General features: G+C 45.5%; 1 protein-coding gene across 1 annotated transcript in view; it reads right to left on the minus strand.

The window, feature by feature from the left end:
• The window catches only part of LOC124042645 (CUB and sushi domain-containing protein 1-like), an 842,040-nt gene that overhangs the window by 405,419 nt on the left and 416,621 nt on the right, over positions 1–20,000 (minus strand). The window contains 3 exon segments of the mRNA XM_046360721.1: positions 4,752–4,864; positions 6,441–6,544; positions 13,396–13,517. Coding sequence (XP_046216677.1) covers positions 4,752–4,864; positions 6,441–6,544; positions 13,396–13,517 — 339 coding nt within the window.

Below are 20,000 nucleotides of genomic sequence, written 5' to 3' on the forward strand. Positions count from 1 at the left end.
CCCACCTCACCCTGTTACTGCTGAGGTAGACTACCATCCCCCACCTCACCCTGTTACTGCTGAGGTAGACTACCATCCCCCACCTCACCCTGTTACTGCTGAGGTAGACTACCATCCCCCCCACCTCACCCTGTTACTGCAGAGGTAGACTACCATCCCCCCACCTCACCCTGTTACTGCAGAGGTAGACTACCATCCCCCCACCTCACCCTGTTACTGCTGAGGTAGACTACCATCCCCCCACCTCACCCTGTTACTGCAGAGGTAGACTACCATCCCCCACCCTGTTACTGCTGAGGTAGACTACCATCCCCCCACCTCACCCTATTACTGCAGAGGTAGACTACCATCCCCCACCTCACCCTGTTACTGCTGAGGTAGACTAACATCCCCCACCTCACCCTGTTACTGCAGAGGTAGACTAACATCCCCCCCACCTCACGCTGTTACTGCAGAGGTAGACTAACATCCCCCACCTCACCCTGTTACTGCTGAGGTAGAGTACCATCCCTCACCCTGTTACTGCTGAGGTAGAGTACCATCCCTCACCCTGTTACTGCTGAGGTAGAGTACCATCCCTCACCCTGTTACTGCTGAGGTAGAGTACCATCCCTCACCCTGTTACTGCTGAGGTAGAGTACCATCCCTCACCCTGTTACTGCTGAGGTAGAGTACCATCCCTCACCCTGTTACTGCTGAGGTAGAGTACCATCCCTCACCCTGTTACTGCTGAAATATACCTGCTGGAGCAGGTGGCAAATAAGTATTTGGTCACCTACAAACAAGCAAGATTTCTGGCTCTCACAGACCTGCTCCTCTGTCGTCCTCCATTCGTTACCTGTATTAATGGCACCTGTTTGAACTTGTTATCAGTATAAAAGACACCTTTCCACAACCTCAAACAGTCACACTCCAAACTCCACTATGGCGAAGACCAAAGAGCTGTCAAAGGACCACAGAAACTAAATTGTAGACCTGCACCAGGCTGGGAAGACTGAATCTGCAATAGGTAAGCAGCTTGGTTTGAAGAAATCAACTGTGGGAGCAATTATTATGAAATGGAAGACATACAAGACCACTGATATTCTCCCTCGATCTGGGGCTCCACGCAAGATCTCACCCTGTGGGGTCAAAATAATCACAAGAACGGTGAGCAAAAATCCCAGAACCACACGGGGGGACCTAGTGAATGACCTGCAGAGAGCTGGGACCAAAGTAACAAAGCCTACCATCCGTAACACACTACGCCGCCAGGGACTCAAATCCTGCTGTGCCAGACGTGTCCCCCTGCTTAAGCCAGTACATGTCCAGGCCCGTCTGAAGTTTGCTAGAGAACATTTGGATGATCCAGAAGAAGATTGGGAGAATGTCATATGGTCAGATGAAACCAAAATATAACTTTTTGTTAAACTCAACTCATTGTGTTTGGAGTACAAAGAATGCTGAGTTGCATCCAAAGAACACCATACCTACTGTGAAGTATGGGGGTGGAAACATCATGCTTTAGGGCTGTTTTTCTGCAAAGGGACCAGGACGACTGATCCGTGTAAAGGAAAGAATGAATGGGGCCATGTATTGTGAGATTTTGAGTGAAAACCTCCTTCCATCAGCAAGGGCATTGAAGATTAAATGTGGCTGGGTCTTTCAGCATGACAATGATCCCAAACACACCACCTGGGTAACAAAGAAGTGGCTTCGTAAGAAGCATTTCAAGGTCCTGGAGTGGCCTAGCCAGTCTCCAGATCTCAACCCCATAGAAAATATTTGGAGGGAGTTGAAAGTCCATGTTGCCCAGCAACAGCCCCAAAACATCACTGCTCTAGAGGAGATCTGCATGGAGGAATGGGCCAAAATACCACCAACAGTGTGTGAAAACCTTGTGAAGACCTACAGAAAACGTTTGACCTCTTGTCATTGCCAACAAAGGGTATATAACAAAGTATTGAGATAAACTTTTGTTATTGACCAAATACTTATTTTCCACCATATTTTGCAAATAAATTCATTCATTTTGTCTGTCATGGTTGAAGTGTACCTATGATGAAAATTACAGGCCTCTCTCATCTTTTTAAGTGGGAGAACTTGCACAATTGGTGGCTGACTAAATACTTTTGTGCCCCACTGTATACAGGAAGTATCAGTACCAGATCAATGTGGAGCTATATACAGGGAGTACCAGATCAATGTGGAGCTATATACAGGAAGTACCAGATCAATGTGGAGCTATATACAGGAAGTACCAGATCAATGTGGAGCTATATACAGGAAGTACCAGATCAATGTGGAGCTATATACAGGAAGTACCAGATCAATGTGGAGCTATATACAGGGAGTACCAGATCAATGTGGAGCTATATACAGGAAGTATCAGATCAATGTGGAGCTATATACAGGGAGTACCAGATCAATGTGGAGCTATATACAGGGAGTACCAGATCAATGTGGAGCTATATACAGGGAGTACCAGTACCAGATCAATGTGGAGCTATATACAGGAAGTACCAGATCAATGTGGAGCTATATACAGGAAGTACCAGATCAATGTGGGGCTATATACAGGCAGTACCAGTACCAGATCAATGTGGAGCTATATACAGGAAGTACCAGATCAATGTGGAGCTATATACAGGGAGTACCAGTACCAGATCAACGTGGAGCTATATACAGGAAGTATATACAGGAAGTATATACAGGAAGTATATACAGGAGGTATATACAGGAAGTATATACAGGAAGTATATTCAGGAAGTATATACAGGAAGTACCAGATCAATGTGTTTGTGTAACAGCAACTTTTACTGTGATTGTTTTCAATTAAAATGGTCAAAAATAAACAAAAATAGCTTCTCAAAGAATAATTAACAATGACTGAGTGGAAATGTCCTGTATTTACCAAATCATGAGAGCAAACCACCACACAAGTCAGAGTTATCATAAAGTCCATCTTTAATTATATGAGCTCCATCACAACCCTGTGACTCTCAGATCAATTCAATGTCTATAAACGAATTCTCTGAGAGTCCCTTACACATTGCAACTGAGATCCTTTATAGCAAAGACACACATAGCCAGACAGCATTGGCTATAAATTATCGTTCAGCTTTGTCTCCTAAACTATGTTCTTATCTCGCTCTTGGTACCACTCAGGACCATAAACAAAACCTCATCAACAGGCATATATCAAATACACACCTCCTGGACTAGATCACAGAGACACAGTGCCTGGCACACACACAGTGACTGGCACACAGACAGTGACTGGCACACACACAGTGACTGGCACACACACAGTGACTGGCACACAGACTTTGTGGAGCCAATAGATAATTGGTTCCCCCTCAATCATCCCTTCACATGGTTTAAAAGATATGTTTACATATGAAGACAAGCTTGGCCTCTCCTCTCTGCGGTCCAAGTAACTGAACCCAGGACAGAGAAAGGATAACTGCAAATGGCCCCCACTATAGTACAGCAAGATACATTCTAAATGAGAAGTAACTGAACCCAGGACAGAGAAAGGATAACTGCAAATGGCCACCACTATAGTACAACGAGATACATTCTAAATGAGAAGTAACTCACAAGCATATAATGGAAATAAAACATTGTATCTATGTTACCCAACTATTCTGATACGTCCCCAACTGTGTGTGTGTGGATGGGTGTGTGGATGGGTGTGGGTGTGTGGATGGGTGTGTGGATGGGTGTGGGTGTGTGGATGGGTGTGTGGATGGGTGTGGGTGTGTGGATGGGTGTGGGTGTGTGGATGGGTGTGTGGATGGGTGTGTGGTTGTAAGTCGCTCTGGATAAGAGCGTCTGCTAAATGACTTAAATGTAATGTAAAAATGTAATGGATGGGTGTGTGGATGGGTGTGTGGATGGGTGTGTGGATGGATGTGGGTGTGTGGATGGGTGTGTGGATGGGTGTGTGGATGGGTGTGGGTGTGTGGATGGGTGTGGGTGTGTGGGTGTGTGGATGGGTGTATGGATGGGTGTGTGGATGGGTGTGTGGATGGGTGTGGGTGTGTGGATGGGTGTGTGGATGGGTGTGGGTGTGTGGATGGGTGTGGGTGTGTGGATGGGTGTGGGTGTGGGTGTGGGTGTGTGGATGGGTGTGTGGATGGGTGTGGGTGTGGGTGTGGGTGTGTGGATGGGTGTGGGTGTGGGTGTGTGGATGGGTGTGGGTGTGGGTGGGTGTGGGTGTGTGGATGGGTGTGTGGATGGGTGTGGGTGTGGGTGTGTGGATGGGTGTGGGTGTGGGTGTGGGTGTGGGTGTGGGTGTGGGTGTGGGTGTGTGGATGGGTGTGGGTGTGGGTGTGGGTGTGTGGATGGGTGTGTGGATGGGTATGGGTGTGGGTGTGTGGATGGGTGTGGGTGTGGGTGTGGGTGTGTGGGTGGGTGTGGGTGTGGGTGTGTGGATGGGTGTGTGGATGGGTGTGGGTGTGGGTGTGGGTGTGGGTGTGTGGATGGGTGTGTGGATGGGTGTGGGTGTGGGTGTGTGGATGGGTGTATGGATGGGTGTGTGGATGGGTGTGTGGATGGGTGTGTGGATGGGTGTGGGTGTGTGGATGGGTGTGGATGGGTGTGGGTGTGGGTGTGTTATAAGTGCAGATGATAGTATATCTGTGGGGAGCAGAGAGAAAACCTCAGACCACAAATACACACAGTCTACACACACACAGTCACACCTTCATCAGCTCACCTCCATAAGACACCCATCATCATCATCATCATCACCTTCATCAGCTCACCTCCATAAGACACCTTGAAGCCCTGAGAGCCACTGGTGTCGTCAGTCTTGAAGTTGAGCCACATCTGATGACTGGTGCTGACCACCAGGTCTGGAGTAGTGGTCCCTGATAGGCTGCAGGAGACAGGGGGAAGATGTTTTTGTATTTGTGTGTGTTTCAGCTGTAACTTTTGAGTGTGAGAGCACGCCTAATCCAAAGGCATCCCTCATTCAATCCCCCTTTCTCCTCCCTCTCTCCCCCTCTCTCCCCTCCCTATCTCCTCCCTCTCTCCTGCCTCTCTTTCCCCTCTCTCCTCTGTCTCTCCCCCTCACTCATCCCCCCCTCTTCCCCATTATCTACTCCCTCTCTCCCCCTCTCTCCCGCTCTCTCCTCCCCCTCTCCCTCCCTCTCTCCCCTCCCTCTCTCCTGCCTCTCTTTCCCCTCTCTCCTCTGTCTCTCCCCCTCACTCATCCCCCTCTCTTCCCCATTCTCTACTCCCTCTCTCCTCCCTCTCTCCCCTCCCTATCTCCTCCCTCTCTCCTGCCTCTCTTTCCCCTCTCTCCTCTGTCTCTCCCCCTCACTCATCCCCCCTCTTCCCCATTCTCTACTCCCTCTCTCCTCCTCTCTCCTCCTCTCTCTCCCCTCCCTATCTCCTCCCTCTCTCCTGCCTCTCTTTCCCCTCTCTCCTCTGTCTCTCCCCCTCACTCACCCCCCCCTTCCCTATTCTCTCCTCCCTCTCTCCCCCTCTCTCCCTCCCTTTCTCCCACTCTCTCACACCCTCTCTCCCCCTCTCTCCTCCCTCTCTCCCTCCCTTTCTCCCACTCTCTCCCACCCTCTCTCCCCCTCCCACAACCACCAGAAGCAGCATACATGCAAATTAATCAATAAAACTTTATTAAGACCATACATTTTCAGCACAATTAATAGCAACAAGTGAAGTGAAACATTACTGAGCATCTGGTGCTGCAAACTCCATTAGGAAGCATCAATATGCAACGCGATGCGGCACGGCGAATGGCCGTGATCTTGTTTTAACATTGAGGGGAGCAGTGATTGTCAAAGTGGCAGTGAATCTATCTTTCATACACTACTTTTCCGTGACGTGATGAAATGGGCAGAAATAGAGGGATGGAGAGGAAAAAGAGGGATGATGGAGTGTGGGGAAGGAGGGAGAGAAAGAGGGAAGGTAGGATAGATGGCAAGAGAGAGTTTCATGGAATTGAGAGAGAGAGAGAGAGAGGGAGTGAGAGAGAGAGAGAGGGAGTGAGAGAGAGAGAGGGAGTGAGAGAGAGAGAGAGAGAGAGAGAGAGAGAGAGAGAGAGAGAGAGAGAGAGAGAGAGAGAGAGAGAGAGAGAGAGAGAGAGGGAGAGAGAGAGAGAGAGAGAGAGAGAGGGAGTGAGAGAGAGAGAGAGAGAGAGAGAGAGAGAGAGAGAGAGAGAGAGAGAGAGAGAGAGAGAGAGAGAGAGAGAGAGAGAGAGAGAGAGAGGGAGTGAGAGAGAGAGAGAGAGGGAGAGAGAGAGAGAGAGGGTGGGTGGCTGGCTGGCTGGGTGATTGAGAAAGACAGAGAGGGAGGTGGGTGGGAAGCGAGACAAATGGAGGGAGGGCAGGTGAACTCACAAGAACAAATTGAAAAATGTGAGAAAAGAAATGACAAAGAAAGAAATGAATAAGACAAGTATCAGAGATGACAGAGAGGCTGAAGGTACTCACACGTGAAAGACGGTCTTCTGGTCTCCGACCGCAGCTCCGTCTCCAACCGTCAACGTATCATAACCACGCTCCAGGTCAAAGTCCTCAAAGGTCACTTTTATCACCTAGGCAACAGAGAAGACAATGTCAGAATGGGGTTACCAAAATAACAGAACAAAATATGAAGGATTAGCTGGTTCCACAAATATGTCATCCAGTCTATTACTTTCCCCCCCTCTCTGTCATCCCTCCATCACTTCATCCAAACCTCCATCTATCCCTCCATCCCTTCATCCATACCTCCCTCTATCCCTCCGTTCCTCTGTCATTCCATCCCTCTATCCCTCCATCCCTTCATCCATCCCTCCCTCTATCCCTCCATCCCTTCATCCATACCTCCCTCTATCCCTCCATCCCTTCATCCATACCTCCCTCTATCCCTCCGTTCTTCTGTCATTCCATCCCTCTATCCCTCCATCCCTTCATCCATCCCTCCCTCTATCCCTCCATCCCTTCATCCATACCTCCCTCTATCCCTCCGTTCTTCTGTCATTCCATCCCTCTATTCCTCTAACCCTCTATCCCTCCGTTCCTCTGTCATTCCCTCCCTCTATTCCTCTAACCCTCTATCCCTCCGTACCTCTGTCATTCCCTCCCTCTATTCCTCTAACCCTCTATCCCTCCGTTCTTCTGTCATTCCCTCCCTCTATTCCTCTAACCCTCTATCCCTCCGTTCCTCTGTCATTCCCTCCGTTCCTCTGTCATTCCATCCCTCTATTCCTCTAACCCTCTATCCCTCCATTCCTCTGTCATTCCCTCCCTCTATTCCTCTAACCCTCTATACCTCCGTTCCTCTGTCATTCCCTCCCTCTATTCCTCTAACCCTCTATACCTCCCTTCCTCTACATCCCAAATGAAACCATATTCCCTTTATAGTCCACTACTAGATCCACATAGAGCTACGGTCAGAATGAGTGTATACTACTATACACTATATACAATAAGGCAGGCTTCCCTAAACTGGCAACCCATTTTACTTTACCTAAGTTTTCTGACAGAATGTTATTTTTCGTAGCTTTATGTGGATTTAGTTGTGATATACACATTTTTATAAATGTTTTATTTTTTAATGAATTTTAATTGTTGAGGAAAATCATTGTCAGCCAATCAGTTCCAAGTAATTTTAATTTTGGAAATCTGTTCTCAAATATTCCCACGTAAAATAGAGAGATATGTGATCGTAATTATTATGTTTGATTGAAATATTATATATATGTTTGGGCTTCTGAGTGCCTGCAGTCTACAAATTATTTTTAATGATGTTTCGGCCCACTGACCATCTGCTCACAAAATAATCGGCCCTCAGCTGAATCTAGACGATAATCCCTGGTGTGATTTGAGACACAGCTAACCCTCAGAATCAGCATGGGGAGTCAATAACTCCATTCAATCCAAGTGTGGACCATTTCCAGAGACTTACTGAGTAAGTGACTGGGGAGGATAGGACAGCGTCACAAGGTGAACATATCCATCACGAGACTGAGTACATGTAAGGGTGCATTCACTTTTCTACCTCATTATTATGCCCCCCGGGGGAGGGAGAATGATGGAGAGAGAGAGAGAGAGAGAGAGAGAGAGAGAGAGAGAGAGAGAGAGAGACAGAGAGAGAGAGAGAGACAGAGAGACAGAGAGAGAGAGAGAGAGAGACACAGAGAGAGAGAGACACAGAGAGAGAGAGAGAGAGAGAGAGAGAGAGAGAGAGACACAGAGAGAGAGAGAGAGAGAGAGAGAGAGACAGAGAGAGAGAGAGAGAGACACAGAGAGAGAGAGAGAGAGAGAGAGAGAGAGAGAGAGAGAGAGAGAGAGAGAGAGAGAGAGAGAGAGAGAGAGAGAGAGAGTGAGACAGAGAGAGAGAGAGACAGAGAGAGACAGAGAGAGAGAGAGAGAGACACAGAGAGAGAGAGAGACACAGAGAGAGAGAGAGAGAGAGAGAGAGAGAGAGAGAGAGACAGAGAGAGAGAGAGAGAGAGACAGAGAGAGAGAGAGAGAGAGAGAGAGAGAGAGAGAGAGAGAGAGAGAGAGAGAGAGAGAGAGAGAGAGAGAGAGAGAGAGAGAGAGAGACAGAGAGAGAGAGAGACAGAGAGACAGAGAGAGAGAGAGAGAGAGAGACACAGAGAGAGAGAGACACAGAGAGAGAGAGAGAGAGAGAGAGAGAGAGAGAGAGACAGAGAGACACAGAGAGAGAGAGAGAGAGAGAGAGAGAGAGAGAGAGAGAGAGAGAGAGAGATAGAGAGAGAGAGAGAGACACAGAGAGAGAGAGAGAGAGAGAGAGAGAGAGAAGAGAGAGAGAGAGACAGAGAGAGACACAGAGAGAGAGAGAGGGAGAGAGAGAGAGAGAGAAGGAGAGAGAGAGAGAGAAGGCTGTTGTGGGTCAGATCACCAGATAAAATGCAGTTTCATCCTACAAACAAACATACAGGTTTAGGATTTAAATTCACCATTATTGTCACAGAAAATAATCCTGCAGCAGCATAATTTGAACATTTAGTCCAGAATGTTGATAGATTGGTGGTTAGGTTATTAGCTGGCCAAAATTATGGAAAGTCAATACTGTTCATAATAATAATAATAATGTTAGTGTGGGTTTTCAGTGAATTTATATAAATGGCCCCTTACTCAGAACTGAGTCCTGAATGGCCCCTATCTCAGGTTTAGTCCTAAATGGCCCCTATCTCAGACCTGAGTCCTAAAAGGCCCCTATCTCAGACCTGAGTCCTAAATGGCCCCTATCTCAGATCTGAGTCCTAAATAGCCACTATTCCCTACATAATGCACTGCTTTGGTCCAGGGACCTTATGGGCCATGGTCAAATGTCGTGCCCTACAATGGGTATAGATTTATATTTTGGATGCACATTCAGACTCCTCTCTGACCTACAGTAATGTTTCCTCCGACTGCATGTGGAGGCGTGACAGAGTGGTTCGGGGTGTGTGTGTGTGTGTGTGTGTGTGTGTGTGTGTGTGTGTGTGTGTGTGTGTGTGTGTGTGTGTGTGTGTGTGTGTGTGTGTGTGTGTGTGTGTGTGTGTGTGTGTGTGTGTGTGTGTGTGTGTGTGTGGTGCAATGTGGTTTGGAGGTAAACAGTGCCAGGCAGAATTAGAACACTATCTTTAGTCTCTACAGAGAAACAACATATTCGCTCCGTCTTCATCTGGTCAGGACGCAGAGCGAGAGACAGGCTAAAGTACCACTGTCTGGCTCAAACCCTGTGACTCTGCCCAGAGCCCAGTGGAGTGTGCCCAAGGGTGTGTGTGTCTACTGTATGTGTGCACGTGTCACGTTTAGTGTGAGTCACCCTCTCCTCCTACCTCCTCCTCCCTCCTTCTCCACCCTCCCTCTCCTCCCTCCCTCCCTCCCTCTCCTCCTACCTCCTCCCTCCCTCCCTCCCTCTCCTCCTACCTCCTCCCTCCCTCTCCTCCCACCCTCTCCTCCTACCTCCTCCTCCCTCCCTCTCCTCCCTCCCTCTCCTCCTCCCTCTCCTACCTCCTCCTCCCTCCCTCTCCTCCCTCTTTCTCCTCCTCCCTCCCTCTTCTCCTCCCTCTCCTCCTTCTCCCTCCTCCTCCCTCCTCCCTCCCTCCCTCCCTCCCTCCCTCCCTCCCTCCCTCCCTCCCTCCCTCCCTCCCTCCCTCCCTCCCTCCCTCCCTCCCTCCCTCCCTCCCTCTCCTCCTACCTCCTCCTCCCTCTCCTCCTTCACCCTCCATCCTCTCGTCCCTCTCTCCTCCTTCTCCAGCTTTTCTCCAGGACATTGTACCAACTCCTTTGCAGGGCATTGTACCAACTCCTTTGCAGAGCATTTTACCAACTCCTTTGCAGGGCATTGTACCAACTCCTTTGCAGGACATTGCATCTGACTAGTCCACTACAGCCACAGTGCTAACTCTCTGTGTATTGTTACACGTATCGCCTAACAGGAAAAGCAGGTCTGTGGCCGTATCCACAAAGCGTCTCAGAGTAGACAATTTGTCGTAAGTGCTGACGAGAGAGACATTTTACTCATACTGTTATGTTTAAAAATAAAATATTTTGTCATAATATTCCCACCAAGTTTACCTCATGACATGTCCTAACCGGTTAAGAGTTACCACAATGCAGTGAGTCAGTGGTTCCTGGGCCACATGCAATAGCTGTTCAAAGAATGAATTGAAGCTTCTGTATGATCAATATGTATACACAGTGCCTTGCGAAAGTATTCGGCCCCCTTGAACTTTGCGACCTTTTGCCACATTTCAGGCTTCAAACATAAAGATATAAAACTGTATTTTTTTGTGAAGAATCAACAACAAGTGGGACACAATCATGAAGTGGAACGACATTTATTGGATATTTCAAACTTTTTTAACAAATCAAAAACTGAAAAATTGGGCGTGCAAAATTATTAACTTAAGGGGGTTGACTAATTTTGCACGCCCAATTTTTCAGTTTGTGATTTGTTAAAAAAGTTTGAACTATCCAATAAATGTCGGAGACATATTAAAGGGATGGAGACATATTAAAGGGATGGTTTGGAGACATATTAAAGGGATGGTTTGGAGACATATTAAAGGGATGGTTTGGAGACATATTATAGGGATGGAGACATATTAAAGGGATGGTTTAGAGACATATTAAAGGGATGGTTTAGAGACATATTATAGGGATGGTTTGGAGACATATTAAAGGGATGGTTTGGAGACATATTAAAGGGATGGTTTGGAGACATATTAAAGGGATGGTTTGGAGACATATTAAAGGGATGGTTTGGAGACATATTATAGGGATGGAGACATATTAAAGGGATGGTTTAGAGACATATTATAGGGATGGTTTAGAGGCATATTAAAGGGATGGTTTAGAAACATATTAAAGGGATGGTTTGGAGACATATTATAGGGATGGAGACATATTAAAGGGATGGTTTAGAGACATATTATAGGGATGGTTTGGAGACATATTAAAGGGATGGTTTGGAGACATATTAAAGGGATGGTTTGGAGACATATTAAAGGGATGGTTTGGAGACATATTAAAGGGATGGTTTAGAGACATATTAAAGGGATGGTTTGGATACATATTAAAGGGATGGTTTGGAGACATATTAAAGGGGTGGTTTAGAGACATATTAAAGGGATGGAGACATATTAAGGGGATGGTTTAGAGACATATTAAAAGGATGGTTTGGAGACATATTAAAGGGATGGTTTAGAGACATATTAAAGGGATGGTTTAGAGACATATTAAAGGGATGGTTTGGAGACATATTAAAGGGATGGTTTAGAGACATATTAAAGGGATGGTTTGGAGACATATTAAAGGGATGGTTTAGAGACATATTAAAGGGATGGTTTGGAGACATATTAAAGGGATGGTTTGGAGACATATTAAAGGGATGGTTTGGAGACATATTAAAGGGATGGTTTGGAGACATATTATAGGGATGGTTTGGATACATATTATAGGGATGGTTTGGATACATATTAAAGGGATGGTTTAGAGACATATTAAAGGGATGGTTTGGAGACATATTAAAGGGATGGTTTGGAGACATATTAAAGGGATGGTTTGGAGACATATTATAGGGATGGTTTGGAGACATATTAAAGGGATGGTTTGGAGACATATTAAAGGGATGGTTTGGAGACATATTAAAGGGATGGTTTGGAGACATATTAAAGGGATGGTTTGGAGACATATTAAAGGGATAGTTTGGAGACATATTATAGGGATGGTTTGGAGACATATTAAAGGGATGGTTTGGAGACATATTAAAGGGATGGTTTGGAGACATATTAAAGGGATGGTTTGGATACATATTAAAGGGATGGTTTGGAGACATATTAAAGGGATGGTTTTGAGACATATTAAAGGGATGGTTTGGATACATATTAAAGGGATGGAGACATATTAAAGGGATGGTTTGGAGACATATTAAAGGGATGGAGACATATTAAAGGGATGGTTTGGAGACATATTAAAGGGATGGAGACATATTAAAGGGATGGTTTGGATACATATTAAAGGGATGGTTTGGATACATATTAAAGGGATGGTTTTGAGACATATTAAAGGGATGGTTTGGATACATATTAAAGGGATGGAGACATATTAAAGGGATGGTTTGGAGACATATTAAAGGGATGGAGACATATTAAAGGGATGGAGACATATTAAAGGGATGGTTTGGAGACATATTAAAGGGATGGAGACATATTAATGGAGACATATTAAAGGGATGGTTTGGATACATATTAAAGGGATGGTTTGGATACATATTAAAGGGATGGTTTGGATACATATTAAAGGGATGGTTTGGAGACATATTAAAGGGATGGTTTGGAGACATATTAAAGGGATGGTTTGGAGACATATTAACGGGATGGTTTGGAGACATATTAAAGGGATGGTTTGGAGACATATTAAAGGTGTGGTTTGGAGACATATTAAAGGGATGGTTTGGAGACATATTAAAGGGATGGTTTGGAGACATATTAAAGGGATGGTTTGGAGACATATTAAAGGGATGGTTTAGAGACATATTAAAGGGATGGTTTGAAGACACATTATTGATTCCAAGTGCCGTACATTTCAAATAAACCATATGATCTTAACAGGTTTTGATAGCACAACTAGCATTTAGCTTAGTTGTGATAAGCAAACAAGTAGGGTAGTTAACATAAACAGTAGTAAGAATTAGCGTAGCTAGCATAGCATTATCATTAAGTATCCAATGTTTGCATATAGCATTATCATATTTTAATGTCAGACTGTTGTGAATATTAGCATAGCATAGCCACATTAACATGAAGTAGTCAATATTACCATTTAGCATATTAGCATGTCAGTTCTGTACTGTACATATTAATGTATGAGGATATTATAGCATAGCAACATTAGCAAAGCATTTTCAGTATTAGCGTATAGCACTAGCAATGTGAGACCATACCTTGGTGGTGTCTGTAGCGATGATGACCCAGGTGCAGTTAGCATTGTTGTCATACTGGACAGGGTAGTTTGGTGATGTGATGATGCCGTTAGGGCCTCTCAGCTGACCGCCACACATCGGAGCTGAAAGAGAAAATAACAGCAAACTGTTATTGACTTATTTATTGAAGTTTAATGGATCTATTCCAACTGTTTGTGAAACTACTTCAGAGGTGTCCAATAATCTTTTCCAACAGTCTGTATATCTGCAATTAACGCACACTCTAGAATGCCCTTTCAGCCAATTAGAATTCAGTATTCAACTACGTCGTGGTACAAGTATATGTAAAAAAAACAGACATGTCATCCCAAAAAGTTAGTTCGAAAAGGTTTCAAAGAGGACAGTAAAGGCCACAACCACATCTCAGCTTAAAAACAGACAAAAAAAAACAGAATTGACAGCAACCCTTTTAATGCTGACAGAGACAGAGTGGAGAAACATAAAACACACCCCAGGAGGGGTAAGCTTTTTCCCCCTCTATCACCACAACAGAGGACAGCCGGACCAGCTAAGCCCTGTGTCTCATCTCAAGCCCCAATAGGACAGAAGATACTGAAGAGAAGCGCTATAATATGTCTGAAGACTATCGAATGTTGTTTGAGAATACTAGACCATAGTAGACAGATGGCCGACTCAATTCAAAATAAGTCAATCAGCTTAGGGAGAAAACAGAAGGTCGAATGGATCAGTTTATGTTGTGTAAATGTTGTTTCTATGTTATTCATCCACTCCCGATCAATGCAATTAACGTTGTATCAACGTTGGTTTCTGTTTCAATCGCATTTGAAATAACTCATCAATGTATGTAATTGTCTTGTTTCAACTTAGGTTTGAACCAGACATCGACTGAAGTTTTTCCATGTTTGGTTGATTTGAAATTGAATTCAAGTTAGTTGACAATGCAACAAAACAGCAATTTCATTGGACATTGATCTGGCAGCTTTGTGCAATGGAATTACCTCAAACTTTAAATTAAGAGGTTAAGGCCGCACCCCAAAGACTCCATATTCCCTAGAAACCTCCCTGAGAGCTGTTGAAAACCTCCCTGAGAGCTGTTGGAAACCTCTCAGAGCTGTAGGAAACCTCTCAGAGCTGTAGGAAACCTCCCTGATAGCTGTAGGAAACCTCCCTGAGAGCTGTAGGAAACCTCCCTGGGAGCTGTAGGAAACCTCCCTGAGATCTGTAGGAAACCTCCCTGAGAGCTGTAGGAAATCTCCCTGAGATCTGTAGGAAACCTCCCTGAGAGCTGTAGGAAACCTCCCTGAGAGCTGTTGGAAACCTCCCTGAGAGCTGTTGGAAACCTCTCAGAGCTGTAGGAAACCTCTCAGAGCTGTAGGAAACCTCTCAGAGCTGTAGGAAACCTCCCTGAGAGCTGTAGGAAACCTCCCTGAGAGCTGTAGAAAAACCTCTCAGAGCTGTAGGAAACCTCTCAGAGCTGTAGGAAACCTCCCTGAGAGCTGTAGGAAACCTCCCTGAGAGCTGTAGGAAACCTCCCTGAGATCTGTAGGAAACCTCCCTGAGATCTGTAGGAAATCTCCCTGAGAGCTGTAGTAGTAGTAGTTACAGATAGACTCTTGCCCCAAAGAATTCAACATCAAACAATGACCATTGGGACAATATATTTCAACATCCGAAAGTTGGGAATGATGACAGATGGAATATGGGTCTATTTTGTGATGTCATTAAAATGATTGGAAAGACGTTATAACGGTAACATTCTAACTTTAAGAGCTTTCACTATCAAAAACGTTTTATTTTTGTATTTTACATGTTACTAGGCAAGTCGGTTAATAAGAACAAATAAAAAGAACAAATTCTGCCTACCGGGGATTACCTCCTTGTTCAGGGGCAGAACAACAGATTTTTTTACCTTGTCAGCTCAGGTATTCGATCCAACAACCGAACGCTCTATCCAATAGGTTTACTGCCACCCCACGTACAGTACTTCTAAATGTTGTAAAACGTATATGATTAAATATGAAACTATTTTTGAAAAAATAGCAATGTGATTTTAGTCTTCTAAATAAGAATGTTTTTTCTTGCAAACCTACGCCAAAGTGAGCTCAGTGTTCATGTCAACATGATGGAATCGCCTTTCAGGCCACAGAGCTTAGATAAGACTTGCTGAGAATTTAAACACAGACCAGAGAACGTGAGGACGTGGTTCAAAAGTTGAAATGGTTCAAACTACAAGAACAGAAAATAGCAAAACCCTTTGAAACTCTCAATGATTGAATAAGGTTAAAGACTTGACCAAACATTCACAGTCTACAGCTGGGTATGTAAAGTAGTCTTGGACAATTTGAGATTGAAGAGCAGATCCCTCTCACCACCGTGTGGGACACCTGAAGTATCCATTCTAAGAACACTCCAAGACAAAGAGGCCTACAACTAAGAAGGACAACTACTGTAGAGACATCGAAATACTCTCCATAGGCGGATCGAGTGGTTTCAACAGAGAGACGACAGAGAAAGACATCTAAGCGTAAATATGTTGCATTTCTAATCTGAATGAGCGGTTGTTAGGGTGAGCATAGTTTCAAATGGCTGTTGCTGATAATGAGCCTCTGTACACGTATGTAGATATTCCATAAAAAATAGCCGTTTCCAGCTACAATAGTCATTTACAACATTAAAAATGTTTACACTGTACTTTGGATCAATTTGATGTTATTTTAATGGACACATTTTTTGCTTTTCTTTCAAAAACAAGGACATTTCTAAGTGACCCCAAACTTTTGAATGGTAGTGAAATCTGTTTGTCTCTCCCTCTCCCTCAAAAACAGTCATGTTTTTGTTAGTCCACTAGGGACTTGTTTTCATTGCATTATGTTAGTAATCAATAACCTATACCATGTGTGTATGTTTATGTTTTTCTGTGTGATTATTTAGTTAGTTAGTAAATACATAATTAAGCCAATTTGAGTATCGCTGATTCAACATTAAGGTTCTTGCAGATCCAGGAATATTGCGACGTTCCAAATGAGACTGATGTGGTAATAATTAATAATTGACTGTTATTGATGATTGACAGTTATTAATGTAAGAGATATTTATAGATCTTTAGAGTTCAAGTCGGGAGATAGTAATTCGGTAAACAACTGTTGCCGTGGTGCCCCAAATTGCTAATTAGTTAATTGTCACATTAATAATTTAATCGACTAATATTAAAACTTACTAGGTAATTGTTAGATAAATAGCAGGCATCACATTAATGATAGTCACGTCACGACAAGTAGTTAACTGAATTTTGGAGGGCACACTAACTTCTACTCTGTCCTTGGTCCCCTTAGGCCTCTAGCAGAACCTTTACAATCCTCAAATTAAAGCAGGCCATGCCTAATTAAGGTTTACAGAAAGGCCTGGGTGTCTGGGGCTAAATGACTCTAGTTAAGAGGTCTAGTCCCAGACTACTCTTAAGGAGTTATGTCTGAAGTTTAAAGGTCCTGAGGCAAAACCTGTACCCCTCTCCCCCTCCAACACCCCTCTCCCCCTCCAACACCCCTCTCCCCCTCCAACACCCCTACAACACCCCTCTCCCCTCCAACACCCCTCTCCCCTCCAACACCCCTCTCCCCTCCAACACCCCTCTCCCCTCCAACACCCCTCTCCCCTCCAATACCCCCCTCCCCTCCAACACCCCTCTCCCTCCAACACCCCCCTTCCAACACCCCTCTCCCCCTACAACACCCCTCTCCCCCTCCAACACCCCTCCCCTCCAACACCCCTCTCCCCCTCCAACACCCCTCTTACGTCCAACACCCCTCTCCCCTCCAACACCCCTCCCCTCCAACAACCCTTCAACACTCCTCTCCCCTCCAACACCGCTCCGCCTTCAACACCCCTCTCCTCCAACAACCCTTCATCCCCCCATCCAACAACACTCTCCCCCTCCAACACCACTCTCCCCTCCAACACCCCTCTCCGCCTCCAACACCCCTCTCCGCCTCCAACACCCCTCTCCACCTCCAAACCCCCTCCAACACCCAACCCCTCCAACACCCCTCTTCGCCTTCAACACCCCTCTCTCCCCTCCAACACCCCTCTCCGACTCCAACACCCCCTCCAACACCCCTCTCCAACACCCCTCTCCGCCCCCAACACCCATCCCCGCCAACAACCCATCAACACCCCTCCAACACCCCTCCCCGCCAACAACTCTCCAACACCCCTCCCCGCCAACAACCCTTCAACACCCCTCCAACACACCCCTCCCCTCCAACACTCCTCTCCCCCTCCAACACTCCTCTCCCCCTCCAACACACCCCTCCCCTCCAACACCCCTCCCCTCCAACAACCCTCTCCGCCTCCACCACCCCTCTCCCCCTCCAACACCCCTCTCCAACACCCCTCTCTGCCTCCAACACCCCTCTCCGCCTCCACCACCCCTCTCCCCCTCCAACACCCTTCTCCAACACCCGTCTCAAACACCCCTCTCCGCCTCCAACAACCCTTCAACACACCCCCTCCCCTCCAACACCCCTCCTCCTCCAACACCCAACCCCTCCAACACCCCTCTCTGCCTCCAACACCCAACCCCTCCAACACCCCTCCCCTCCACCACCCCTCCCCTCCAACACCCCTCTCCAACACCCCTCTCTGCCTCCAACACCCAACCCCTCCAACATCATTCCAACACCCCTCTCCGCCTCCAACACCCCTCCCCCTCCAACAACCCTTCAACACCCCTCCCCCTCCAACACCCATTCAACACCCCTCTCTCCCTCCAACACCCATCCAACACCCCTCTCTCCCTCCAATACCCCTCCCCCTCCAACACCCCTCTCTCCCTCCAATACCCCTCTCTCCCTCCAACACCAGCTACATTAACGAAGGGGTAGCGTTCATTTGAAAGTTTAGCATAAAATAATGAAGTAATTAATTTGAGTGGTCCTGACAGCAAGGGTGACCTTAATGAAATATAATACTGTGTAGGTTTGAACTGCAAAGTCCAATAGTCTATATTCCCCATTTCTGGTTAATAATGAGGTGTATAACTAGGGTTGATTCTCTCCCCTGTTAATACGCCATCTGTATTGTGGCTGCATTGCTGCTGGTCTAGTCACCCTGCAATCAAGATAATAAGGTCTCAGAGATCAATACTAGCTTTCCCAAATGGAACCCCATTCCGTATGGAGTGCACTAGTTTGGGCCTTGGTCAAAAGTAGTGCACTAAATAGGGAATAAGGTGCCATTTTTTATTTTTTTATTTTAACTTTATTTAACTAGACAAGTCAGTTAAGAACAAATTCTTATTTACAACGATGGCCTACAGGGGAACAGTGGGTTAACTGCCTTTTTCAGGGGCAGAACGACAGATTTTTCCTTGTCAGCTCAGGGATTCAATCCAGTAACCTTTTAGATTACCGGCTCAACGCTCTAACCACCAGGCCACCCTGCCGCCACCGCCGCCCAGCGCAGGCAGACGAGATTAAAAACACAGCCCTGAATGCCCTGAGCACAACTACAATTTCAGAGGAACACGTTTTAAATTCCTGAGTTGATTTCAGCTCCGTGTGCTAGTTAAAGACATGTAGTTTTCCGGTAGCCTGGTCACAGGGTTTTAGTCACAGGGTTTTGGAAAATCTACGCGTCCCAAATTGTCAAAAATAGGTGCAGTGTATAGGGTATAGGGTGCGATGTGGGACACAGACTCAGATGTCAAAGGCTGCTTACACAATCACCCAATCCCATCAGATCTTTTCACATCAGATCCTGTTCTGAGCTGATCTGATTGGTTAAAAAGACCAATTAGTAAAAAAAGGAGATCAGATTTGGGTTTTGAATGGCCCTAGATTATCCTGCACTAAACAGTGAGGATGAAGTAATGAGGATTAGCAATACTTTAATTTGGCTTTAGATAAATCAACAATTCCTGGATTATAGTTACTTTTCAGTTAAACAGTTTGGGTCCAGAGAAATGCAAATGCAAGGTTAATTAATACTAATCCGTGTTAATTAACCTGTTCACTTTAACCCTGGTCTGTGATACTGTTTTATCCATCAAAGCAAATTCTCAAAACATTCACATGATCCTCCGTGAGAAAGTTTACTGTAATTCAAACGAGCATCTATTGTTTGGAACGAGAGGAAGTACAATCAGATTACCCACAAATCCTTAGGAGATGGGTATCCCCCATTCCTGAGTGGTAATAATCTCATTGTGACTCAATTGGATCATTCCAAAGGCGTTCGCATGCTTCCCAGCTGAAACAGTTCGGAGAGAGTTTGTACAAACGTTTTTTGGTTTGTTTTAGACTTTGGTGAGGGGTTTTTCCGGCTGTTCCGGCCCTTCTTCTGTGATTGGTCGACAGTATGGATTCTTCAACAAAGGCTTTGTTGTCATTCCACAAGGGACAACATGTTTTCATGCTAGTGTGATGTAAAAAATGTGGGACTAAGATCTCCTCTGCAAAAATGTAAACATTTATAACAGATTTATTGAGTTAAATCTTAGATTAATTCTGAGTATTTTGAGGAGGTGTATACTGGCTACGGCGTCTGAAAACGGACAAACAGTACTAATGGCACTTCTTTTCTAGTTTTTCAAGTAAAGTTATTTTAAG

Source organism: Oncorhynchus gorbuscha, linkage group LG09 (assembly GCF_021184085.1).
Source record: "Oncorhynchus gorbuscha isolate QuinsamMale2020 ecotype Even-year linkage group LG09, OgorEven_v1.0, whole genome shotgun sequence".
Classification (NCBI taxonomy): Eukaryota; Metazoa; Chordata; class Actinopteri; order Salmoniformes; family Salmonidae; genus Oncorhynchus; species Oncorhynchus gorbuscha.